The sequence below is a fragment of the Gallus gallus genome, chromosome 3 (assembly GCF_016699485.2).
Source record: "Gallus gallus isolate bGalGal1 chromosome 3, bGalGal1.mat.broiler.GRCg7b, whole genome shotgun sequence".
NCBI classification, from domain to species: domain Eukaryota; kingdom Metazoa; phylum Chordata; class Aves; order Galliformes; family Phasianidae; genus Gallus; species Gallus gallus.
The window spans coordinates 108,913,833-108,940,521 of record NC_052534.1 but is presented as its reverse complement, the minus strand read 5'-3'; the positions used below and the strand labels follow the sequence as shown (position 1 = coordinate 108,940,521).

The 26,689-nt window shown below is 39.0% G+C and overlaps 1 protein-coding gene across 7 annotated transcripts in view; it reads left to right on the top strand.

The window, feature by feature from the left end:
- SUPT3H (SPT3 homolog, SAGA and STAGA complex) overlaps positions 1–26,689 on the top strand; it is a 274,262-nt gene that overhangs the window by 197,774 nt on the left and 49,799 nt on the right. For all 7 annotated transcript variants that reach the window (XM_040697264.2, NM_001031102.2, XM_040697265.2 and 4 more), the window contains 5 exons: positions 10,879–10,954; positions 13,436–13,548; positions 14,101–14,208; positions 14,767–14,955; positions 17,651–17,761. In XM_040697264.2, the coding sequence (XP_040553198.1) occupies positions 10,879–10,954; positions 13,436–13,548; positions 14,101–14,208; positions 14,767–14,955; positions 17,651–17,761 (597 nt within the window). The remainder of the gene's footprint in view (positions 1–10,878; positions 10,955–13,435; positions 13,549–14,100; positions 14,209–14,766; positions 14,956–17,650; positions 17,762–26,689) is intronic.

Below are 26,689 nucleotides of genomic sequence, written 5' to 3'. Positions count from 1 at the left end.
ATAGATTTGATTGCAACCCATTTTAACAATGTGTGCAGGGAACAGTCTCTTGTTATACTTATGTCTGGCTGGATGAATGAATACTATGTGCAGAGGTGTTATTAATGCAGTGCAACCATTTGCATAGCGGGCACTGGAAATTAGGAAGATTGAAGGTTAAATTCCCCGGAGTAGCCCTTTTTGTTTATGTTTTATGGCCTGAGCACTCTATATCAATTTTAATTACTGATGTGAAATAAACAGTGGTTTCTGTCTTATGATCGGACTCAGAGGAGCTGTGCTGATTTGCAAGAACTGAAGATCATAGCAGTTAGATTAATGATTCGTAATTAAATTTACAAATCAGATTAAATTTGAATGAATTCCTTTCAGGTGGCTTTAAAATAACACATATCTAAAACATACGGTTACAATAAAGATTAATGTTGGGTTTAATCATTATAGTATCGTTATGTAAGCAATTTAGAATTAGAATTTTCTAATCATTCGTCTCTTTCCAAGTGAGAAAAAAATAAACTGTTTTCTTGAAAGAAATGTTCTAAAATGCTTTTAGTCATTATCACTGTTGTACACCCAACTTCATCATCAGTTCTAATTCCGGCATGTGAGTAATTTTGATTTTTGTGGATATCTGCAGCTAGTAGAAATTCAGAGTTACAGCTCTAAAGGAACACCCATTAGGCACATGTTTAGACAGAGCATCTAAATATTCCTGGAGATGCAGCTAGAGCCCAGCATCCCTATATCTGACATGGGAAGACTGAGGTTGGATGTCAGGGGGAAGTTCTTTCCTATGAGAGTGGTGAGGTGCTGGAACTGCCCAGAGAGGCTGTGGATGCCCCATCCATCCCTGGAGGTGTTCAAGGCCAGGTTGGATGGGGCCCTGGGCAGCTTGGTCTAGTATTAAATGTGGAGGTTGGTGGCCCTGCCTGTGGGGGGGAGTTGGAGCTTCATGATCCTTGGGGTCCCCTCCAATCCAAGCCATTGGATTCTGTGATTCTGTGTTATCTAATCATTCCATGTTATTGGGATTTGGTGAAACGCAGATCTGGGGTGCTCCATTCACGCAGCACAGTGTATGAGTTCGAGCTAAATTATTATGTGTCATTGAGAATTTCAGCAATCTCTGACATATAGCATTCAGATTCCTTCTTAGTGACTGAAGTGTCTTTTGTCAATGAATTATGTCCCGTTGTAAACTAAAGGAACTTTAAACAATTGCATGTGTAAAATATTGAACAGGAGCGGGGTACTATAGGATTTAGCTGAAATAGTGTTAACGTTAGCTCATTATATCAATATTTGTAAGATTCTGATTCTCAAGGACTGCTTCTCTGGAAGGCCGCATAGATTCACTATCAGCATAAACCATTGGTACAAGAACTGCCTTTATCTTGAAAATATAAATAGTGACTTGTTGGGAGAATACGAAGACTTTCCCACTTGACAAGTGAATGGAATGTGCAACAAAGGCTGCAGATGTCTGAAATTTGAGCTGAATATATTACTTCTGGAGAGTATCCTATACTAAAAAGCTTTTAAATGTTTCACAAAAAATGTTTCTTCTAACGTGTTGTCTTAAATTCTATATTAGTTAAGCAAATATTTAAATATTATATTAGCTTTTCTGCATGCTTGACGTGAATATAATTCTTCCTTCCTGCCAAGTATGTCAAAACCCAAATTCACTTTCATTTGCCAGGTTAAATGTTTATTTTGTTTTCCCACATAATGTACGCTTTAAAGTGTCACCAGCATACCAAATCTGATTGCTTTTTAATAGGAACGTGGTGGGAGTTTTTTGTTTTCCTTAGGAAACGGGATAAACGGTCAGTAAAGCTTATGGTAATGAATCCACACACAGTAGATGCTCTTTGCTCCTATTCCCTAATCTCAAGTTGAAACACAAAAATCCTATCATAACTGTTGTCATTCCTATACACACATGAAGAGTCTGTGGTAGTGGATTGAACAAGCAGTGTTACTTACAGGAGACCAGGATGTTTAGGGCTTTTTTATTCTGTTAAAAAGAATTGACTCATGAAGGCTCCACAAAACAAGATGGTAGCTGGCTTGTTATGCACCAAAATGGCCAAGATTATTTAAAATAGGATTAATTGGAAGATTGCTTTTAAAAACTTGTGGGTTTGCTGGTACGGAACTTCTACAGGTCAGATACTAAAAGCTGTTGGTATATATTTGCAAATCTTTTCACAAATCAGTAAGTTACACTTCGAATTTCAGCCCTGAAAGTGTCTCAAGATATTCTTCCACTCTTCACCAACCCAAGAAAATCTGGCAAATGCTGTTAACAAGTCAAAATTTTCTGGATTCATTACCAGTAAAAGCTTGGTCAGAACATTTCAGTTCAACTTCTTGTGCACACTAAACTGTAAGGCGTTGGTTTAAGTGTTATTGTGAAAGATTTATTCAATTTAGGAGCATGTGTTTTGAGATGGGTTAGAGGAGGAGGAGGAGGCAATTGGGATGTTCATTTTAGGAGAACTCCTGGAGTGACTTTGCATGATGGTGATTGTTTTGAATTAATGACAGCATGTGTTTCTTTGGTTTTATGTAAACGCTTAATAATTTTGTGGTTCATTTATCGTTAGGCCTGGTGTCAGGGCCTAACTAAATAGATGGTTCTAAATTAGCTGATGGTTCAAATTAACTTGCTTCCAAATGCTAAATCATCTTATCAAATCCTAGAACTTCAGCATCTTCCTTTTTATTTCTTCCATTAGAAAGAGTAAAGGGGAAGTGACGGAAAAAAGAGAAGCTTGTGCAGAATCAAACCCTGCTTTTGGGAAAATAGTCATTTTATGATCCTAATTCTTATTTATACAACAGAGACAACGCTCACAAGACTATGAACTGTTCTCTTATTTTAAAAAAGTGAGAAATAATAATGAATAGCAGCATAGAGTACTGTGTGTAGTTAATTAAATAACAAGTGCCACACAGTCATTAACATTTGACTAATGAAGCGTTCATACTGGGCCAGATTCTGTTCCCAGTGTCATGAATGACATCCCAATAAGTAATAACAGTAGTAAAATATGCTGATTTTTTACGGTCTGCTTACCTCCACCCTGCCCTCATTTACTTATAGAAAGTCATGAATATGCTTCTTAAATAAATTCATTATAATAGTTTCCACGTTTGGATTTTTCATGGAAAGTGGATGAGCTAAATCATTCTACTCATTTTTGTAATTAATAAAATAGATGCATTAGTAAATTAGTGGCCTCTTCTTCAAAAACAGACCAGTGTCTTGTGCTAGCTTTGCCCTGTAGTTCATTATCTCCTGGTTTCTATTGGGACAGCATCTGTATGGCTGAAGAGTGAAGTTCTAAACTGACAGCCAGACATCTATTTCTTGTCGTCTTCTGCATTCTCACCCATGCTCCCAATGTTGTATTAAGTGAGTCCTAGCTCAAGAGTCAAAGCTGTCATGAATTTATGAAAGAACTCAGCCTGCTTCTCAGCAGCCAGGTTCTCACCAGATCCTCATGTGCCAATTTTCATTCCAAAATGCACTTTGGGTTGATTCGCTGGAAAGCAGCTCCTTCTGAAAGGGGAAAGTGTTGGCTTTAGGAAGTATTACTATATAATTAACTTAGCGAGTCTAACTGGGATTTCTAATCTATACCTGAGCACACAGAAGCAAAGCTATTTTAGAATCTCTTCCATCTGAAAGTCCACCTTTCTGCTTTCCTTTTATGGGAGGATGTTAACAATCTATACAGGATGCAACTTAGCCAGGAAAGGTGTTCACAGGTTGAGGTCCTACAGCTACTGAAGTTGTAGGAAGCTTTGCTGGGGACACTGCAGAACCAGAATTTCATTCATAAATTGTAGGACCAATGTCAGACTTCTGAAGTGGATTACTACAATGTACATGAAGTAATTGTGCATGTAGCAAAAATATTGTCTTGGGTTTCTTGATTTTATGCACGTGTATTCTGCCATAGTTTTCTAAGTTGAGGTATCATTGAACATAATTTCCCAAGAAACAATGTTTCAGTACCAATTTCTTGTGCAGGATGAGGGTATCTCCAAGGATGGCAGGTACTGTGTGAATTGGCTGTTCCACTTGACTAGCCTTTTTAACCAAGAGTAAGGGACAAGAAGGAATTACGTTGCCAAAAGAGTTAAGAGCACTAAAGTGAATATTTATTGTTCTTATCGCCTGAAATTTAGTTTTATGGTCATTAAATGATTTAAGTTTCTCCTTTCCAAAATTTTCCTTATGTTCCTCCTTTTAATGTGCAGCTCCAGGGGGTTATTGGAGAAGAGAAGGCTCCGAGGAGACCTCACTGTGGCCTTACAGTACTTGAAGGGAGCGTATAAATGGGAGGGGGAATGGCTGTTTACAAAGGTGGATAGTGATAGGACAAGGGGGAATGGTTTTAAACTGAGACAGGGGAGGTTTAGGTTGGATATGAGGAGGAAGTTTTTCCCCCAGAGGGTGGTGATGCACTGAACAGGTTGCCCAAGGAGGCTGTGGATGCCCCATCCCTGCAGGCATTCAAGGCCAGGCTGGATGTGGCTCTGGGCAGCCTGGTCTGCTGGTTGGCGACCCTGCACATAGCAGGGGGGTTGGAACTGGATGAGCATTGTTGTCCTTTTCAACCCAGGACATTCTATGATTCTATAATTCAGTGATTAACTATTCTGGATGCAAGTGCCTGTGCCTAAACTGGGTCCAAAACCAAATCTGCTTGTAATGGTGGGAAAACATTATCAGGATGTGAGGTGCCTGAGGATTTTTTCAGATGATAGATAATATAATAACTACAAGAATCCAGTTTAGATATTAAGTGAATACACATATTAAAGAATATTTTTATCTGTCTGCTCTTTTGTTTATCCATCTATCCATATCTCTGTTCATAACATTAAAAGAAATACTCTAATTTTCTTTTTTTCCTGGCTCAATCTTTTTCTTTTACTTACATGAGAACCTCCACAAACGTTGTTTTATTTTTAAACAGATTCTGTCACTGATTTTGACTGTAAATTTGGGACAAAATGTAAATCTCATTATACAGAAGGGAGTGCCTTGCTGTTTGCATCTCGTGGGCAGTGTGGTGATGCTTAGTTTGGTGACTGAATGCCTTTCTTGTAAGATGCTGAGCTTACCCTCATTCATGGATGAGTACAGAGTTAGGAGAAGTGTTTGGAAGAATGCTTTCCAGAAGACATAAAAGTATCCTAATATTAACCTGGTATGTAAAGGTTTTGATGTACAGCCAGATGGAAACCACAGAAAGGTGTTGCAGTGTCCCCAATCAGAAAAGTGAGGGAAGTTCAGTCTTTTTCATATATTCATAAATCCCACATCACTTTTTAAGTGTGGTAACATCGTTTATCCCAAAATATTTTACCGTTTTTGGAAAGCTCTGGTAGAAGATAGCTGTAAATTTAATGCATAGTTTTACGAAATTCTTGATGATGCTTATAGTAACAGAAAAAAATATTTTCCTGCAAAAATCAAAGGTATCCCATGAACTGGAAATGTTTCGTTTACAGGTTCCAACTCCACATTTCAGACTCACAGTAATAAATTTAGACAAGGAATTTGGATGTGATACGGAGCTGAATGAAATAAATACAGTATGTGGAGATTTTGCATATGTTCAAAGGGAAATATTAGAGCAGTGGTGAGTTCCTACAAGGAGGTCACTGTTATTTATTCCTCTAGCAGTGAGATCATGACTACTGGGAATTATTCCATTAATTTTGTTATTGTCTACGAGCTTCCATTTGCTTTCATTCTTTAGAATTCCCTTGAATTTTTTACATAATCTTCAATTGTCTTGCCAACTCCCTTCCTGCTACTTATCTGCGCTGTTAGCTTTCATTTCTAAGTACTTAAAGGAAGATGGAGAGAGTTAACACACGCCCAGAGTACAAAGCCGCCTTTGTTATATGGTTTCGAGAGCAGAGCAGGAACCAAATTTACTGAGTCATTCTTTGGACTTGGCTTTTGTGTTGCTGTGCTGGCAAGGCTATCCTTCAGTCACGGGGTTCGTCCGGCGTTTCATACATGTCTGTAACGTAGACCTAAGCCAGTGTCCACAGGGCTCCATCACTGATGTCTGCAATTAATGAACTACTGAGAAATTCACAGGTGTGAGCCATCTGACCTATTGCTAACGTTTGTTTCAGGAAGAAGTTGGTCTTTGAAAGTACCTTAGTATCTTTTTGACTAAAAGAACTTTAGATGACTAATTAACATGCTGTAGATGTCTACCTTCATCAAATGAATTCTTTCTTTTGTCCCTGAACAGAAAGTATCATGATTTTTTTAAAGCCTATTTTGGCCTGTATTTGTTACCATCCACAACAGGACATCTCTATTCAAATAGAAATCATCTTTGTCTATCTGAAAAACACCTCATCTTTTCTTTTAATAACGAAGATTCGAGGAAGATTGCTGAAGTGAGCTTTTGTTATTTTGTTATGCAGATTTGTTCAGATTAATGGTTACTGCAGAATGTATGGTATGTTCTATAAGAGGTGGGTAAAAATGATAAAAACCTCCTATATGTCTGTGCTTTATAGCCACATCAAGATTAGTGTTACAAAAGCTATTGGTCTTTCCCCAGGTGACGTTTTTTATTTCCTGTATAAAACTCTGAGTAACATTAATCTTTGAAAATGCTCACTCCTGAAGCACCTTTTTTCTTTGTTAACCAATTAAAGTGATTGTTGGACAAGTTCATTTTTCCTTTACATAGCAGAAATTTTCAGATAGTGGTAACTTTCAAATAATTTCAAGATCCAGAGAATAACAATGTGTTTTCAGCATATCATAGAATCATTAAGGTTGGAAATGCCCTCTGAAATCATCTAGTCCAACCATCCACCAAGCACGAATAACATGAATCAATGTGTGTTTTCTTTTCAGAGTAATCATCTGTTTACAAGGGTGGATAGTGATAGGTTGGTTTTAAACTGAGACAGGGGAGGTTTAGGTTGGATATTAGGAGGAAATCTTTCCCCCAGAGGGTGGTGACGCATTGAACAGGTTGCCCAAGGAGGCTGTGGATGCCCCATCCCTGCAGGCATTCAAGGCCAGGCTGGATGTGGCTCTGGGCAGCCTGGTCTGCTGGTTGGCGACCCTGCACATAGCAGGGGGTTGGAACTGGATGAGCATTGTGGTTCTTTTCAACCCAGGTCATTCTATGAATCTATGATTCTATGATAATCATCATAAATTGTTCCATCTAATCTTTAAAAGATGCTGGACTCCTGATGAAATGCGGGTAGAATTGAAGCCACTAGCAAAACTATCTGACTTCTTGCAAGCCTTTCAGTATTGACCCCTTCAAAAGTTGGTTTATTTCTCAAATTATAGTTGCACCCAGAGATCTGGTTTTACTCTGGAGTAGTCACCTAACTGCTTTTGCAATAGGTGCACCATGAGGAGGTATTTAGTATGGAAATCAGGAAATCGTGCCACAGTATGAATACGCAGGCAGTTTGGGAGCCAGCATCCTTGTCATTCACATTGATGCCAAACACGGGGATGTCCAAGTATGCCACACACCATTTTCAAATGTTCCAGCTTAGCAGCTACTCAGAACATTTCCTTCAAACACTGAATAGTTGGTAAGCAAGTTAACATTTGGCTTCTTGCCTTTCCCCCAACACAAAGACCTTGATATGTCAAGTGTGACAGCTCTGAAATAGAATCAAAATAAGATTATTTTTCATCCTGGATGGCAGCTGACAACACTGAACTCTTTACTTTTCCTTTCCTGTCTCTCTTCAGTCTTTCTTTTTAATTCTTCAAGCTGAAAGAGAGAGAAAATGCAACACATTTTTGGAAGACTAAGTATTGATGTACTGTGCCAGGTCCTATCTACTGCATCCTTCAGCATGTTCCAAGGAAAGCATGTGAAGTATTTTAACTCTGCTGTGCGCCACATAACTCAGCTTCTTAACTGCTTAGAGTGACTAGAACTACTGTAAAGGGAGTGATAACTGTATATGTACTTATATATTTAATACATTTTGATAAACTGGTGGGACGGTATAATTCATGTCATTTCTTTAATCAGGTTTCAAGTTGAGATTGCTTTAAGGCAGCATGGCAATAAGATTTCACTGTTTCTTCGTGTAGGAATGACTCTCAGCAGACTTGCTTTTATACTGATAAAAGCGGGCTTCAGTTCTGTCGGAGTGCTGCTCTTTCACAGAAGGGTCTGGAAAATTTCATATTTATAAAATTTAAGCTTTTCATATTTAATGTGTCTAAAATGATAGTTGAAAGAATAAAGTCTATGGGAAAAGAGCAAATGGGTTTTTTTTTGTAGATTTAAAAGGAAGCATGGCATACAGTTTATAGCATTTTCTCAACTTTCCCATGTCCTGTCCCCTGTATTGGCAAAACCACAAAAGTCACATTCTGTCAATCTGTGAACGATAGTAAATTGCTGGTACGCTGATTGACAGAGTTTCAGTCCAGTCACATCTTTAAAACTTGATACCTGGACCAACAGAAACTTCAGTGAATTTCCACACCTGGTACAGAATAACCCTACACATCAGTACCAATGGGTCCCACTTTGCTGGGCAGCAGCCCTAGGGGACGATGATCAGAGGCAGGTTGCATATCAGTCAGCAATATGTTCTCATCATAACTGAAACAAAGCTCTCAGTGAGCAGCAGTAGGGGAAATGTGCCTGGCAGGCTGGAAGAAGTAGTCGTTCCTTTCTATCTGATATTTCTGAGGCTAAATCTGGAATGTGACAGCCAGTTTTTGGATCCTTCCGTTTCAAAGAAATCTTGCGAGAACGGAGCAGAAAGTTAGTATTAAACAGAAGTCTAGTACTAGTTGTGGGGGTTGGCAGCCCTGCCTGTGGCAGGGGGGTTGGAGCTTGATGTTCCCTGAAGTCCCTTCCAACCCAAGGCATTCTATGATTCTGTGGTTCTATGAAAGCTACCAAGAGTGCTGAGGGGGCTAAAGGTGATGAGGTAACAGCCTACGGCTGCTGACCAACAGTTGCAAAATGATAGGACCAAGACTGTGGTAGTTTGGGGTAAATAAAGAATAAAGAATGCATCTGTTAGCCCAGAGCCACAGATGGTTGCTCGGCAAGTTCAAGCACAACATTAGAGAACTGTTTTGCTATGCAGTGCTGGAGCAGGTTACTGGAGGAGGCATACATTCTCCATGCTTTTCAAACTGGTGGAGAGTCTGCAACACAAGGCTTAAGGGGAGTGACTGGGGGAATTGGGATTGTTCAGTCTAGAGGAGAGTTACCATCCTTGGAAGTATTTGGGAAACATTTAGATGTTGTACTGAAGAACATGATTTAGTGGTCAAATATTGGTGGTAGGTGGATGGTTGGACTGGATGAAATGGAGGTCTTTTCCAACCTTGATGATTCTGTGTAAGACTTTTCTAGAGTGAACCATGGCTGACTTGACCTAGTGTAGGCGAGAGTCCTCTTTTAGACTATAGAGCAGAAGGAGATCTGCTGGATCTCAGCCATCAGGTCTATGAGCCTGCATGCTGATGTGTAGAATTTTAAGAAAATTGTGTCACGTGTAGAGAAGTTTAGTCCATCTGATTACCTACCAATGGTTGTATTATTTATTTCATCTCTATCTGAAAATGTCCAACTAGTAATTGGTGACCGGCAAAGACACAGATGATTGCAGAAGGTAGTCTGTATTGCATTAAAAAGTTACACTTTAAATTATTTGAATGTAATCTCTTAATATGTGAAATATTTAAGTTAAAATTAGATGCCCTTCCAAGATGTAGAATAATTTCTATGTTTCTGTGATTCTATGTAGTAAAATTATGTAAGAATTCTTATAACTGAATTTTAGTATATTATGTGAGAAGTGTCCTGTACTATACAGAAGATCAGATTAGATGATCCCAGTGGTTCTTTCTGACTTGAAAAATATGACTGAATTAATTCAGAGGCAAAGCAGATCTCTGTTCTGATCATGCTGGATGAGGATTGAAGTTGTTGTGACGTTTATTTTTAGAGAATACAAAATAAATGTAGATTTAATGTCTTGCTGGAATAGATTGGCTGAAAAGTTTTACTTATCTGAAAAAGCAGCTCCACAAAATGTAGACAAGATGCCAGAAGAATGCACAGAAGTATTGAGAACTACTTGAAGAGAACATTTTCCATCCTGTTGACAGAGACGAAATACAGCAGAAATGATGGTAGAGATGAAAAGAAAGAAGGAAAGAGGGTGTGATCCTGAATGGCAGGTGGTTCCAGTCACAACTAGATTGATCGTGATGTCTGTCAATGAGATGTTCTAATTGATGGATTGAACTGTCATAGAAGAGTGATCTAACAGGCAGAGAATAGAGGAAGAAACTGTATTTGAAGTACTGATTTTTTTCTGATATAAGTTTTAAGGCCAAATGTTGGTTGCATTACCTGTCTTCAAATACCCTCATCAACAGCCCTTTAATTTTCTGCTGAACCAGATTGATGGACTCTGCAAATCTGAGTTCATCACACGTTGAGGAGCTCAAGGACTCAGAGTAAATTTTGTGTGTGCTTTTTGTTTGTTTTTTTGCTTGTAATGCCAACACAGCCGTACTTCACCTTCTGCATTCATGGGGTCTTGAGCTGTATGGACTAACTGCAGTGCCACCAACCACTCCTGACACCACTCTGTATTCTGAACTATAGTTCCACTCTTACTAGGTTTAATGGTTTCTTTAGTGTTTGGAATATAGATATGTTCCTTTTAATATGTTTCCTTTTAATTTGGGGAGGGGTTACTTGGAGGTTGTGGCAGGGGCATTGTGCTGCTATAATTTCTGTTGTGGAATGCAATTCATGCTGGAATAAGGTTCATCATGTGCTTCTTCTCTTTTATCAGAGAGCAGAGAGACAAACACGAATGATGGACTCAGTGCAGTACGCAGAGTTTTGTGAAAGTCGGCAGTTGAGTTTTTGTAAGTATTATAACGGCTGTATTGTGATCAGATGTTCAGCTATTATTTCATGCCATAGAGAAAACAGCGGAACCTCGTGCTCCTTTGAAAGCACTTTTGTTTTATCCACAAAAATAAAGCTATAAAAATAAAACTATAAAAAATAATTAAGAAAATACTTTGTCCCCATAATTCCTGGGAATGGTTAATTTTGCATAGTTTCAGGCTATCTGGTGGAGTATTTTCTGTGAAGATTTACCAGACTCAGATACTGGGCTGGTGGGGACTGCTGCAAAGACAGAACTTGTAAAGAGTTAATGGGCTGAAACAGCCATGCTTGCCTGAGGTCTATCATGGTGCTGGTATGGGCAGCACATTAATAACACGTCACGGTTGCAGGTCCCGAGGAATGTATCTAAAATTAGAGAAGAGTAGCAAGTTTTGCTTTTATTTCTGTATCCGCAGTGACACAAAGAACTTACTAAAGAGGCTTTTTCTATTTTAAGCTGTAAGCTCCTGCTGTGGAATTTATTCATCGTTGGCCAAATTCATCAGTATATGCCATTCCAACACTAATAACATGATGACAGAATTAGGGCTTTACTAGCACTGAAAACCAACTTACTAGAAGTACTTGTGGGCCACAACTATAACGAGCTGTAAATTAATGGGCTTGATCATGTAGCAAAACATCATTACAGAGGCACTTAAGTGATGACTAAGGTTTGAGGTCGAATGTCAGAAAAAGCGAGGTTAGGGAGCCCTTAAAAATCGTGACAAAACAGCACATGATCCAACACCACGCGTTGGACACAGTGTTGTCTTTTAATGAGAGACCTTATCTTGTTCTTCCTAGCAGGACACTTGAATTCGAAGAACGAGTGAGTCATTTATGACAAATGAGTGATACATTGGAAGTACTGTTCTGTGTCAGCAAATGACAGAAAACAGGTTTTGTAAGCATTTATTTTCCTAACTCAGGATGTTTTGTGAGCTCAGTTGAAATTTGGCATCACACATCTGTGAGCCATTAGATGAATGACACTTCAGATCAGGGTGACTTCAGCAAACGAGAGGTTTGTGATAAAGTCATTTTAAAAACCCCCAAGTAGTCATCTGGAGAGAGAGCAAATGCAAATCTTAATTTGCAAAAACAAATCGAATGTTGCTGACCAGGGGACTGTGATTTATAAAAAAACCTCAGTGGTATTTTAATAGTGTTTTTAAATGACCCTATCTATACACTTCTTTTTCACTGAAGTTTAGTGTCATTAAAGAATAAGAGAATTACAGTCCTTAATAACAGACTCATAACAAATTCAGTTGCATAATATGAACTCAGCTGGATAGCACATGCTAATGGCCAAGGAGAACATTTGCTCCAATGTAACAGAAAGGTTATTTTTGCTAATTTTCTTTTTATTTTATTAAAAATTGAATTTATTGATGAAAATTTATTGTTTCAAGTAGTAAATCCTTTTTACTTTAACATAAATGCATGAAAATTAGGTCACAGGAGATCACATCTTGGACTTGAAGAAGTCTGTTCTGGCAGTGTATATTCCTGATTACAGCACCACATTGTTCTGTGTTGCTTTTAAGACAGGCAGAAGAAGAGTTCCACCAAAGGCTTAGGCACTGTGGGATCTCATTCCCTCCTCTAAAATAATCTGTATTGACATTTGTTTCTGTTTGGTGCCTGCCTTCTCTTTAGCTTTTTACTCCTTGGTGAGGACCCTCTTTGAAAGAACTGTTTTAATACAGGGTATTCACTGCATTGTTTTTCACGTTTTTTGGTTCCTGTATGAATTTCCATGATGCTTTTTCGGTTCCATTCGGGTATCCCTTTTACCCTCTCAGCAAGTCTCTCATGTTGCTTTGCTCCATATTTTTCCCTGTACTTTCTCCTGAGTGATCTCATCCATTAGCAGTGTGAAGCTCTTGCCTGAATGTTGATCGTTTGCAGATCTACATTACGTCCTTACATCCAATGCACAATTTAAAAAATACTTCTCCACAAATCATCTTGGCTGGCTTGTCAGCACCTAATCCCTGCTCAGTACAGCACATGGCTTCCAACTTCTTCTTCTGTCCATCATTTGTCTTCACTTTGTTAACTCAATTATATCCTTTTTATCTCGGCTCCAAACCTCAGGTTTGGGTTGGTTTCTTCTAACGCCTTTTTCTGGCATTTGTCAAAGATGCAATGCAATCCTATTATTTCCTTTACTGTCATACATTCCATATCAGATTTATTCCGTCTGTTGTCCTCTGAGGTAGATCCTTCTGAAATCTTCTGAACATTCTCTCCTTTCTCCTGCTTATGAGTTTCCAAAGTGTCGTGTATGAAACTGTTATCTTTCCTCATTAGTTCCATTTTTAATTCCCTCTGTGGCCAATCAAATGACATTGACACTCTGTGCTACCTTTGCAGTATTTCTGTATTATTTTGGCCTACCTGCCGCTAACGTTTCCTTTTTCCCCCATGATTTGAACTGACAGCAAAGAAAGCATCCAAGTTTCGTGACTGGCTGGATTGTAGCAACATGGAGATAAAGCCAAATGCAGTTGCAATGGAGATTTTGGCATATTTAGCATATGAGACTGTGGCACAGGTAAGGGAGCAGCCTGGCTGAGCAATAGCTAACGGGCATGAATTGGTGACTCTGGGATACACTAAATGGGCCAAGCAGGTTAATTGAATCCCTACCTGTCCTTCAGTTTTCTCTATGACAAATGTATTCTGTACCATAGTCACCCATCTGACAATGCACAATTAGAAATGTTTTCTAACAGAGGGGAGTGGAGTCCAGCATGAGCTTTATTCAAATCCAAACTGAAACCACACACTTTGCTGTGTGACCTTTGGCAACACGCTGAGGCTCATTCAAGCCGATTGCACAATTGGATTAAAAAGCAGGATTTCCTGGAAAACAAAACGTCACCTTTGTGCCAAGCCAAGCCCTCTTGGGTAGATAAATCACTCTATAAATTTACAGAAGTGGAAAAGAGAGGTTCCCTAGGCTAAAAAATCTCAGTAATTTTGTTTTCTACTGAGAAACACTAAGAATAATCTGCCTCAGCCCACTCCTCCTATCTCTTCTTTGTTACAATTGGGTTCACAATGCATAAACCAACGTATTTGTTGGCTGTTTTTGCCCCTGCAGTTGGTGGACTTGGCCCTTTTGGTTAAACAAGACATGACTCCTAAGGCCGGCGACCCATTCAGTCATGCCATATCTGCCACTTTCATACAGTATCACAACTCTACTGAGGTAAATGTTGCTTTCTCGCATATTTGTATAATGATTAATGCAGGGGAATGTGCATAAATGTATTTTATTACATATATTACATATAGTATTATGTGTATTTGGTAGTTGTGTTCTACATAGGTATTGTAATTTAATAGCTGCATTCTACGTAAGTTTTATTGAAACCTGGTACTAACATGGGCTTCTGCTTAGGAGTTCATTAACAGAGTTAGGAATGTAAGAAGAAAGGCATTAAATTGTATCTCCAAATGTTAAATACTTAGCAGCATCTTTTTATTTAAATGTCAATTCTCTTTTCATTGGTGGAAATTTCCTTTCTCTCTATTGAAGGCTCTCTCTGCTGCATACTGGGAGATTAACATTCATGTCCATATTTGTCAGCAGAAACAAGTACCATAGGTTCTGCAAGGCATGCATTGTTGTGAAACAGGTGTGATGGTAAACACTAGAATTAGCCAACAATGCTGTATGACATCTCTTCTAATAGTAGATCTAAAAAGGCCATAACCATTCTGTGATTTGATTCTATAACTGATGTTGGACGTCTTGTCTTCATAGCCACATCTCTTAGGGCAGGCTGCAGGTGTGAAGACTGGCCTTGAGTCTCCTGACAACACACCACCCCCTACGCCCACCCCACCAGCACCTGCAGGGCAGCAGCATCTTGGGAAAACACCATCGGGAGCTCTGGGGAATGGAGGGATTGGGCAGGACTCTTCCAAATCCAAACAGAGGAAAAGAAAAAAGGTACAGAGGCATGAAAAAAGACGGAAAAAAAAAAAAAAAAAAAAAAAAGGATATCATTGTGTCATTTATAATTATTAATATAATATTAATTCACATTAATTTTAAATTGTGTTACTGCCAGCATTAGAATAGGGGTAAAAGTACAGTCTAATATTATTTCTATCAGAACGAGGGTAAGGCTTCTTATGAATGCCAGCAGATGCTGCTTCCAAGAGGAGCTGCTCCTCTACAGCTGCAGCACCACCTAAATAACCCCCCTGCGTCCACAGTAACAGCAAGAGTTGGTTTGGAGGGTCAAAGTGTAAGCAAAGTAGGCAAAGAGGTTATTGTGATTGCCTTGCTCTCAGCAGTCTTAGGCAACTGCCTTCTTTGCCTATAACAACTTTGCCTGACCTCCTTTATTTCTATGCCAATTGGTTGCATTCAAGCTAAATATTTGTTTACTTTGCATAAAATACGGACGTCTCATGTTCAGTCCACGAAATGTAAATATTACAATTCCTGTCTTCTGTTGTAGATCCTGGATATTCAGTGTGAGAGAGGTCTATGTACCTTAAAACCACAAGGGAAATAGATTTGATTAAATAAACTGGTTCGGAAGAACTCTGTTATTCCCTTGAGGCTATTTTTTTTTTTTTTTTTTTTCAGGGGGGGGGTCAAGGGTGGGGAAAGTGATAGCAGTACTCATTTTGCTGCAAAAAACACATGACATTATTTTTTCATGTGTGTTTTTCTTCTACACAATCAATACTCATTTTCACGGAATTTTACCAGTAACTTCCAGGCTGGATGTGGCTCTGGACAGCCTGGTCTGGTGGCTGGTGACTCTGCACATAGCAGGGGGGTTGAAACTAGATGATCATTGTGGTCCTTTGCAAGCCAGGCCATTCTATGAATCCATAATGACAGTTAGAAAAAGGTTTGTTTTCTCCCTCTAGTTTCATCAGGACTGTGGATACTCTCAATAGGTCCAAATTTCAGTGAGGTGTAAAAGTTTCTGAAGACTTTTAGATTGCTTTTTCCTCTTCCCTTTCAATACTGCACTTGAATATCCATATTTTGTGCCTGCGGCCAGTTACCATTATTTCTCCTAGGAACAGGAATTTAGCTGGAAATTGAATTTTTGATACCTTGTATTTCACCAGTTTTGTGAGTTTATGTTCAGTTAATTCCTAGTGTTTTACTTAATGCCTTTTAAAATAATTATGTCCTAAAAGGTGCACAGTTTTAATGAAATGTTCCCACGAGTCACCCAACTTGATTTGGTGTGTGCTGGATACCACTGAGGCATTGCGACAAATGAGTTAACTTGGTGAAGAATGTTTTTCTTAGTCCATGAAGGCCCAGGCGAGCAGAAAATATTTGAGTTTCACGTTCTCGTTATGAACATCAGTCAACAAGGGAAGAATCCACCATCATATCATCAGTTATTCTGTTTATGTGTGCACAGGCTTCAGTAGACTTGACAATCTTGAAATAAAATGTTCTGTAAAAAATTTCCTCCATGTTTGAAAGCATTAATATGTGGTGTGAACATATGGGGGAAGCATGTGTGTACATTCAGTGTTAGTACTTAAGTTCTTGTCATTCACTAATACTACTTTCATGAATTTATGACTGAGCAGCCATCATTCTGATAAGTCTGGCAAGCAGTCTTAGAATAATAGAAGGTTGGAAAGTACCTGCAAGATTATCTAGTCCAACTGTCCTCCCATTACCATTGCTACCACAAGCCACTAAAGCATATCTCGTAGCTCCTCATCCAGATGCCTCTTGAACACTGCCAGGGACGACAACTCCACCACCTCCCTGGGCAGCCATTCCAGTGCCTGACCATTCTCTGAGAGAAAATGTTTTTCCTTATGTCTAACCTAAACCTCCTCTGGTACAACTTGTGGCCATTTCCTTGGGTCCTATTTGCTGCTTGAGAGAAGAGGCCAAAGCCTCATCGCAACCTCCATTCAGGAAGTTGTAGAGTGCAGTGAGGTCTTCCCTGAGTCTCCTCTTCTCCAGACTAAACAATCCCAATCCATTCTTTTGACCAGAAAGGAGAAAATAGTAACTTTTTCCCTTAAAATTCAGGGGATGTTCTGTAAAATCAATGGACTGGGAGAAGTCCATTGATTTTTTTTCCTCTTTATGGTTTGTCCTCCAAAAACTTATTTGAAATTTGAAAACACTCAATCTTTAGATAATTAATGTAGTCACATCATAATGCCATGTGTTTCATCTCTAAAATTTCAGTCTAGTATCACTTATTGGCAATTTTGGTGTCAAATTGCTTTCTACTTGGGGTACTTGTTCAATATTTTCCCCACCCCTTGACATCATAATGAAAGCCTAAAATGTTTTAAAAATAGTTTCTGTGGTTATTGCAGTGTGACTTATATGACCCTTTCATTTCACTTAGAACATTTGCTGCTCTTTTCAATTGCAACATACAGCAGCACTAGGTGAAAGATTTAAGAGGACAAATATGGTGTTCTTTGGGTCTCTTAAGCAAAGTTCATGTAAAAGTCCTCTTTGATTTGTTAATAGCTTTTTTTCTCTAAAGTGCTGTGTGGCAGCAGTGATGTGTATCCTTAGGAAAAAAAAAATTGGTCCATCTTATAAAGGTTTATTTTCATACTTTATGCACTGTAGGTCTGTTGTGTGTTTTTGATTTAGTAACAATTTATGTGTTTTTCTGTTGCAGAGCGCTGCAGCCTGTGGTATGGAGGCTCAAAGCGATGCCATCCAGCCCAGCCACATCAGAGAGGCCATTCGGCGCTACGGCCACAAGATTGGCCCCCTATCCCCATTCACAGTACGTAATAACAGAGCTATAAAAAGTTATATTTATAATCTTAAAGAACTTTGATTTTCAAGTGGTCAAATGAAGAAGCTTTGGAATTGTTGAGAGCAATTTGTGGTGACTGTAATTTTCTTTATAAAAGTGGCATCGTTCTCCTGGGAAATAAAACTTTGTAATTTCTGTCTCTTTTGGGAAGGACAAAAAGGTTGTTTTTTTTTGTTTTTTGTTTTTTTTTAAATATTATTTTCTTTCAATTACAAATTATGTTTTTTTTGTTATTGTTGTTGCGCTTGAATTTTCTGTTTTTGCAAAGTTTAGGTTTACAGTTATTTTAAATTATATGTGTTCCAATATGGTGAGGAGCACTTTATATTCTAAAATTAGTTGTGTGTCCATTACTGCTCCTATTGGAAGCTGAACTCTCAAGTGACACATTTAGGGTTGGAGAAAGAAAAGATTGGTTTCTTTGGATGACTTTGAACCTCAACTAAAATGCATTAGAACTGAGTTTGTAGTGGAACACTGACGGGTTATGAGGTTTTGCCATCATTTTTTTCTCTGTTTAAATGGCAATTCCATTGTCTAGAGCAGCCAAAAAAAAAAAATATTTAAATTTCTCAGCTGATATAAATGTGTGAGTAGTCAGTCTCTAATGTCATAGACAGGGATCGTTTTCTATGATCTGCTGTTCAATGTGACATATATTCTGACTTGCCTCAAAACATCTAAATCTAGAAAAGAATGAAAGTCAGAGAAATGGTCATAGGAAAAAAAAACAACTTCCCGGAACACAAGATCTCAGCTCCTAAAATTAGGAAGAAATTGACCATTTTTGGAGAGGTTTTAGTAGAGGAAAATGATTCTGAGTCCAAAGGAAATTCATTTACATGAAATCTATATGGAATAGCAGAAATATCAATGAAACAGTGGTACTTGACCTCAGAAGCTAGGAATAGGAAGAAAATGAGACTGAAGGAGTGAAGTTATGACTTTCTTAGTGTCAAAACTATAGGTGATGCTTTTGTATATGGAATTAGATGTTGGGGTTATTAATGTCAGTGGATGCATATTTGTAATGAATTCTCTTTACATAATGTTACCTCTCCCCTTTGCTCCTCACAAATGCCAGATTAGTATCATTTACAGTGGCATTTCTAGTCCAAAACAGAGAAGAGTTTAGTCTTATGAATTTCCCAAAGGTTCCAACTAGCCAATCAGTTTAATTTGTTGACTCTACCTGCTGTCAGCATGGTTAATGAGATCTGTAAATCCCCTCTAAACAAGCCAAGAAAGAGAGAAAGAATCTTGGATAATCTTGTAGATATATACAGATGTTGTACAACTTTAATGCAATTCCTTTTTTTTAATGTAAAAAGAAATCAGAAAGAGCATTGTGAAAGGTATTATAATGTATGCATTTGGAGCTGCCAATCTGTCCGTTTTTCACTGCTATCAGTCACAGTTGTTCTAAAAGAAACTACTCCAAACTTCCTGTAAGTTCCTTACAGAGCAGAAAGCACATAGAGTTAATGTAGACTGATGCTTCCTTCAGCTCTACCTGTTTGTATTGCCAGGCTCTCACACTGTTGATTTAAAATATATTTTACCTCGCCATTGTGGGCAGTGGCATTGCAATATTTCTTTTGAATGGTCCTCTACTTTCTCCAGTTGCCACTCACTTCACAGTAGTTTCTTTGTATGCCTGCATGACCTCCTAGACAGGATGACTGAACCAGGAGGAAAAGTGGCTTCACTCAGTGCACTTCTTGTGATGCTTAGCAACTGCAGGTTCAGTGCTTCTAAGAGCTGGAAAACAGTTACAGGCATACTGGTATCTGTCCTGTCCCACATTCTCTTCCTTGGAGTGCAAATGAGAAGTTCATTGGAGTTAATGCTCTTCCTTTTATCTATTGTGCTTTATCAGAGCCCAATCGTTAAGGCAGAGTGATAGTGATTAGAGATTTCTAATCTATAATTCTTTATAAAAGCTTATTTTAATGGGCATGGCCTGAGGGATTCATTTCAGAAGTAGCATTCTGACTAGTAGAAGCAACATAGGATCCCTAATTCTCCCATAATTGGGAATATTCAGCAGGAACCAGTCAGAGCCAGTACTGAATATCTGAACCTTGGCAGTTTGCTTACTGACAGTGGACTGAAGCTCAGAATATACTTATGCAGATAAAGGTCTGCTTGTAGAAGTAGCTGAGCACTCAGTCATGAGAGCATTTCAACTTAGATTCCCAAAGGTGACTGCACTGAAGTACACAGAAACAAATGCCTGAAGATGGGTTGTCACAACTGCAACATGTAGACTCAGTTTACCTTTGTTGTTCTGTTTGAAGTCTTTTTTTCCCACTGCTAGCATCTTTCCACTCAGCAGTGATGGAGCTTGAGCTGGTTTTTGGCTTTTCTTCTCTGATTCTGACTTTTTCTATAAGCTCTTCAGACTGTTATATCTATGCACTATTTGGGGTACTTGTTTTGGATGCTTCAGACTTGATTCGGTTGCTTAAAGATAGATGTATTGCAATAACATATCAGATTTGCAGCTTTAGCCTGGGAGGATCTCCTTTGTGTTCCTTGTCATATCCACTAGGCAGCTGTGAATGCCTTATTTGAGACATCCCATAATATCTTAAGTGGCACAAGGTACCTAAGCTTAAGCAGCTGGATCCATCGCTCTGTTATTGTTTTGGGAGGGCAGGAAGTAAACAACAAGAACAAGAAGGGAAACAGAAACTATAATATGTAAAGATTCCACTGTGGGAGCCAGGAAAACTAGAATTTATCTCTTCAGTTGTCGTGGATGACTTATGTGGTGTTAGGCGTGATTCTTAGGCTGGAATTTAGGCTAGCAATTGAACCTGCATACTTTCTAGACATCTAACTAAAGCCTGTAAAGCCAAAACTCACTTGCATTATCCTGTAAAATGAGTTATGACAGCTCTTAAACTGAGACCACAAATCACTGAAGCCTATGATGAAAATTTTGATCATCCTCTTTCTGAAGCTTATGTTCATTGACTAAGATGGGAGTTAATCTAGTGAATGATTAAGAGAAGTTTTGAATGTTCATCAAAAGCTTATGTTATTAGATTCAGTGATATCGGGCTTTCAGCTGTTCCACCTAAAGATTATCACAGAATCACAGAATGGCCTGAGTTGGAAGGGACCTCAAGGATGATGAAGCTCCAACTCTCCCACTGCATGCAGGGCCACCAACCTCCACATTTCATACCAGCCCAGGCTGCCCAGGGCCCCATCCAACCTGGCCTTGAATACCTCCAGGGATGAGGCATATGTATGTTTTGTAGAGAACTTAGGAGTAGGAAATGCACCATATATGTGTACATCATCTCTTCTGTTTCTCTTAAGGCTATTGACCTTCCGTGTCAGACCAGAATTTATAATCCACAGGTGCCCCTACAGGGTCTGTTTTAAGTAAAGAAAAACAATTTTTCTGTATATCCAGAAATTTCCCACTAAATTTTCTGATATCTTTTTATCACTTGCTTTAGCAGTGCCATTACAGAAGCAAGGAAGTAAATGAATCTGTCTCACTAAAGAAATAATGATTATTGTGAGGTATATATTCGATTAGGACCCTAAAGTGTATACCCAAGACTGAATTTTATGTAAAAGACATAGTTCTATGTACAAATAAATTGAGTTTAAATCAGCAGTACATCTGGAGAAATGACTAAACCTGGGTCTGCAAAGTATCTGATAATACCTCTTCATTTAAAATTGTGAAAGACTATAAAAATCAACGTTCTCTGTATGAGAAATCCTGTTTTCATCCTAAAGCAGAGAAGAAAATTCTAACAGCCCTTCTATAAGCCTGCAGATTTGGTTGGTTAACAGCCTTTTGTTTGTCTCTCTGCTCTGTAGTTTTGAATCTTCTTTATATCCATCACCTTTTTATTGCTTTTGAAAGTGGAGCAGCAAGTTGCTTTACTGTACTCTTCTGGTATATTTAAATCACCTTTCCACTGGTTTTAGCCAGTCTATACCTTTTCTTTTTCATTTTCTATAATGTGTCCATGCCTAATGTCAGGGATGCATTAAGCTGTGCCACATTCCCAGGTTAAGTCCCAGGTACTGAAGGAGAGCAATTTCAGCCAGGTCTTAGTAGTCCTGAGACTAAAGCTAATTTCTTGCACTGTCTGGTAACTCACAAGTAGCAAGAGCCGTGCATAATGGCAAAAACATTCTCCACATTCAACATCAGGCTCTAAAACTGAGAAATGCCCCTATTTTCCTTCTTCTCCATTGTTTACAAGTCAGGGAACTTTCTTTAAGACATGAATAACATGATCTTCAGTGATGGATATTTGACCTGGGAACTTGCAGGTGCACACCTAAAATTAACTCTAAGAATTGTTTAAACCACTCACCATGTAGACTGTGATGTAGGGACCTTGATTCTGCTACTCTGGATATACTTGACACAATTCAGAAGAGAGCTTGTAAGAGACTGTTCTGCTCCTGTGTTTATCCTACCACTATACATCCTCCTTGTGGTGTGGGTTGTTTGGCTTTCCCTTAGGCAGTATCTCCTTTCCTCAGCCATCCAGTTGACAGCAGAACAGCCAGGTATGCTATATCAGAGGAGCAAGAACCTTACACATGTAGATGTTAGTTCTAATTTCACCTGGAAGCAAAGCATTCATTCATCAAGAAAGTTCCATGTACTGGGGATGGACTTTAGGATGGAGGCATTCGGAGTTAGGTTCGCTTACAGGCAGGCTGCATTCCTCCCTGAGCACCATCAGTCATGGGATCTCATGGAAGCTTCGTGTTGAAGGAGACAAAGAAGTGGAACTTCATTCCTTCGGATATAGTTTTTCTCTCTGATACTGCACAGAATACCTCGGATTCTGTCTAAAGTTATTTTGAAGCTTTTGCACTCCCTTGAAAATGAACCTCACTTATGTCATATGATTCTTTGAATCTGAAGAGATGGCCATATTTGATTATAGAAAGATCTGGATCTGTTGTAAGAGTGCTGATATATCTCATCCGTGTTTGATTAGACCGAGATTATCAGAGCTCAACATCATGAAAACAGTTCTTGTAGAAGTGTTCTTAATATAGATTACAAGGGGCCATATGTGAATATGTTTTGGTAGTGTATTTTCCCATCTTCCCACCTCTTTTCCATTTTTTCAGATTTTCAAGTAGAAGGGCTTTTGTGACCCTTTGGCCAATTCAAAAAACAACGTGTTGTGTCTAAGAATTCATTTGACTGGGAATAATATTAGCTTCACAGTACATCAGAAAGGAGCTATTCCTGTATGTAACCTGTAAACAGTGTCATTTTGTACTCATCATCCAGTGGTGTAGTTGATATGAATTTAAGATAACACTTACTCTGAGTCGGTGCAGTAGAGTACTGGTGTGCTCTTGTTCTTGTTTCCCAAAACTGCCCAGGTATGCTTCCTAAATGAAGTCCTCCAGGACTGGTGACTGTCTGATCCAGAACCAGTGAGGTTAGCATCTGAAAATTGCTGTAAATTGTCCAGAGTGAAGAAAATAAATCATACAATCATAGAATGGCCAGGGTTGAAAAGAACCACAATGATCATCTAGTTTCAACCCCTCTGCTATGTGCAGGGTCACGAACAACCAGACCAGGCTGCCCAAAGCCACATCCAATATTTCAAGACTGTTAGGTAACAATTCGTTTTGTTAGATGGATGTATTTGTTTGTTTTTTTTTACAGAAACAGAGGAATTGAGTATTTCCCAGTATTATACCAATTATAGAAGTGAACAGTACTAGTAGAGGTAATAGTTGCTGTGGTACTTAGGCTTTTATAACATTATTGTTACAAACACTTCAAACTGTGAAAATTTTTGCTGTTGTCATCCCTGAAATGTTTCCTTGACTTTAATTGAGTTATATTTGACATGCTATATTTGGCTGTTTTCTTTGAAAGACACCAGAATGAGTGGCAAGGGTAAAGCAAGGACATAAACAAAGCAAATTTTATTTGAATATTGATCCCAGGATGCTGTTGACTGTGAGAAATCCATGCCATATGGAATTCCTCAAAGTACACGTGGCATGTACTTCCATGCCAGCTCCCTTGTCTCTGACTGATTCTGGTAGTTAGAAAATCAAAGTACTTTATAGGATAATGGATGTTCTCTAACTCTATGCTTCTATGTATGTGAGAAGGAATTTGGGAACTTATGTCTAGTACGGGATTCCAATGATTCTAGGTTCTCTACCTGAAAGTTTAGGGTCTTGATCCTGATAGGACTGCTGCCAGCTTGATTCTTTCCACTTTGAGAATGAGTTGACTCTAACTGATGTAGATTCAAAATGTTCCCAGGGGTTCCAAGCCTCTGATTTTTCATTCTGTTGCAGTTTGAGACATATAAGCTAAAATTCTACTACAACTGAGTTGTGATACATGTACTATATTTGGTTTCACTGAATCTTCCTCGTTTTGAGTGGTTGAAGCTTAATGGAATTGGGAATCACAGAATCACAGAATGGTTTGGGTTGGAAGGGACCTCAAGGATCATGAAGCTCCAACCCCCCACCACAGGCAGGGCCACCAACCTCTACATTTAATACCAGCCCAGACTGCAGTGCCTCAGCCAACCTGGCCTTGAACACCTCCAGGGATGGATGGGGAATCCACAGCCTCTCTGGGCAGCTATTCCAGCACCTCACCACTATCATAGTAAAGAACTTGGGAAGGTCATGTTAGTTTTAGTTTTCAGCTATTTTCTTTCAGAAATGAAAAGAAAATTAGGTGAAGAACTTTTGCTTTTTGTAGAACATTTCAAAATACTAATGTTGTTTCCAAAGTGGTGAAAACGACTGTTAATATGAGTTTTATCACTTACTACTACTATAAAACTCATCCCCATACGTGATGTTGTATTTCCATTTTTGTTTAAAAAACAAATATAGACTATTTTGGGGTTATTTTCTCGGGATGGTTATTATGTATTTGTCAGATACCAATAGGAATATTTTCTGACAACTTTTCTTCTCTTTGCTGTTTAGTCATGATTATCCTTGCTCTTCCATCTGAGCTGGTGATAGGTGTTCCTAATGATGCAGTTCTGGAAGAACAGTTGAGCTGTGTGGTTTATCCTTTAGCAGCATTTGATGGATGTTGGTTTGGACAAAAAGAGCACTTTGAAAGTTTTATAATCATATGGTAAATGAGAACTAACATTAAAGTAGCGAAAATGATCTGTTTGTATATATTTTGACCTTAATAGCTATGTCAAAATGACTAACATAATTAGAGCAGTTAGGTTTTGTCTCCAAGTGCAAGCCACAATGGAAAGCAGCAAGTGTACTCTAGATTATTCTGTGTTGTATCATGTCTAAGGTAGTCTACACATATATTTTATCTATATATTGTCTTTTGACAGTAGTGAGTGGTGCTTACTGTAGTCTAATGTAAAGCATGGTCCAGACTTTCGTGGAGCAGAGATACAAATAATGTATTCAAAAAATAGAGACAAGAAAAAGGGAAATAAGTAACTCTTCCTCATATTAGGTGATGCAGTTCTGTGTTGTACCTGAATCTACTTTTCCGTGCTCTGTACATTTAAGTTTGAGAAAAAAGACATTTTCACAGAATCACAGAATGGCTTCCATTGAAAGGGACCTTAAAGTTCACTCAGTTCCAACCTCCCTGCCGTGGGCTGATTGCCCCCAACCAGATCAGGCTTCTCAGGGCCCCATCCAACCTGGTCTTGAACATTTCCAAGGATGGGGCACCCATAACAGTCTGGGCAGCAGTGCAAGGGCCTCACCGTCCTCTGAGTAAAGAATTTCCTCCTAACATCTAACCTAGATCCCAATTCCTTCCAAGCTGAAACTAAGACACTGTGTCATTGATAAAGACACTGAAGAGCACTGTCCCATGTTGGACTCCTGAGGGACACTGCTCATCACCAGCCTCCTCCACCTGGACATAGAGCCATTGACAACAACGCTCTGGCTATGACCATCCAACCAGTTCTTTAACCTTATAATCCAGCCTTCAAATCCATCTCTGTCCAATTTAGAGGTAAGGACGTGGTGCAGGATCATGTCAAAGGCCTTGCACAAGTCCAGGTAGATGGTATCAGTTGCCCTTTCTCTGTCCACTGATGCTGTCGATCAGTCGTAGAAAGTCACCAGACTGGTGAGGCACAATCTGCCTTTGGTGAAGCTATGCTGGCTGGCTCGGATCACCTGCTGCAGCCCAGGCTGCTTCATAGTTTGCAACTGCTGCATTCATTTCCCAGCAGATGTCTGAGTGGTTGAAATCCCCCATCAGGATGAGAGCTTATGAGCACAGTGCTGCTTGTGCCTGAACACGAAGGCCTCATTCACAGGCTCCTCTGATCAGTCAGCCATAGTAGACCCAACAACCAGATGTCTTAGTCCAGTCTCTAATTTTAACCCACAAGCTCTCAACCAGAACAGGGCTAATCCTCAGAGGCAGCTCTTTGCAGTCTCTCCACTTCTTAACACAGAAGGCAAATCCCCCACGACTCCTTCCTTTCCTATCCCTTCTAAAAAGCTACTAGCCCTCAACCATACTATTCCAGTTGTGCTATTAGTTTCTGTGATACTATAGTTTTCTAATTATATCACGGCTTCCAAATCCACTTGCTTTTGTGGCCATTAACTCCTTGCAGGCTCAGTCTTACTTCCTTGTTCAATCAAAACTCAATGGGAAATCTGCCTACATAAGATTAGCAGACTATTTACATTGAGAGATGGATTTATATTTGTCTACAAAGTTAATCACAGAATCATAGAATGGTATGGGTTGAAAAGGACCACAATGATCATCTAGTTTCAACCCCCCTGCTATGTGCAGGGTCACCAACCACCAGACCAGGCTGCCCAGAGCCACATCCAGCCTACTTGAATAGAGTTTATTTCTAATACTTGGAGTAACAAACAATA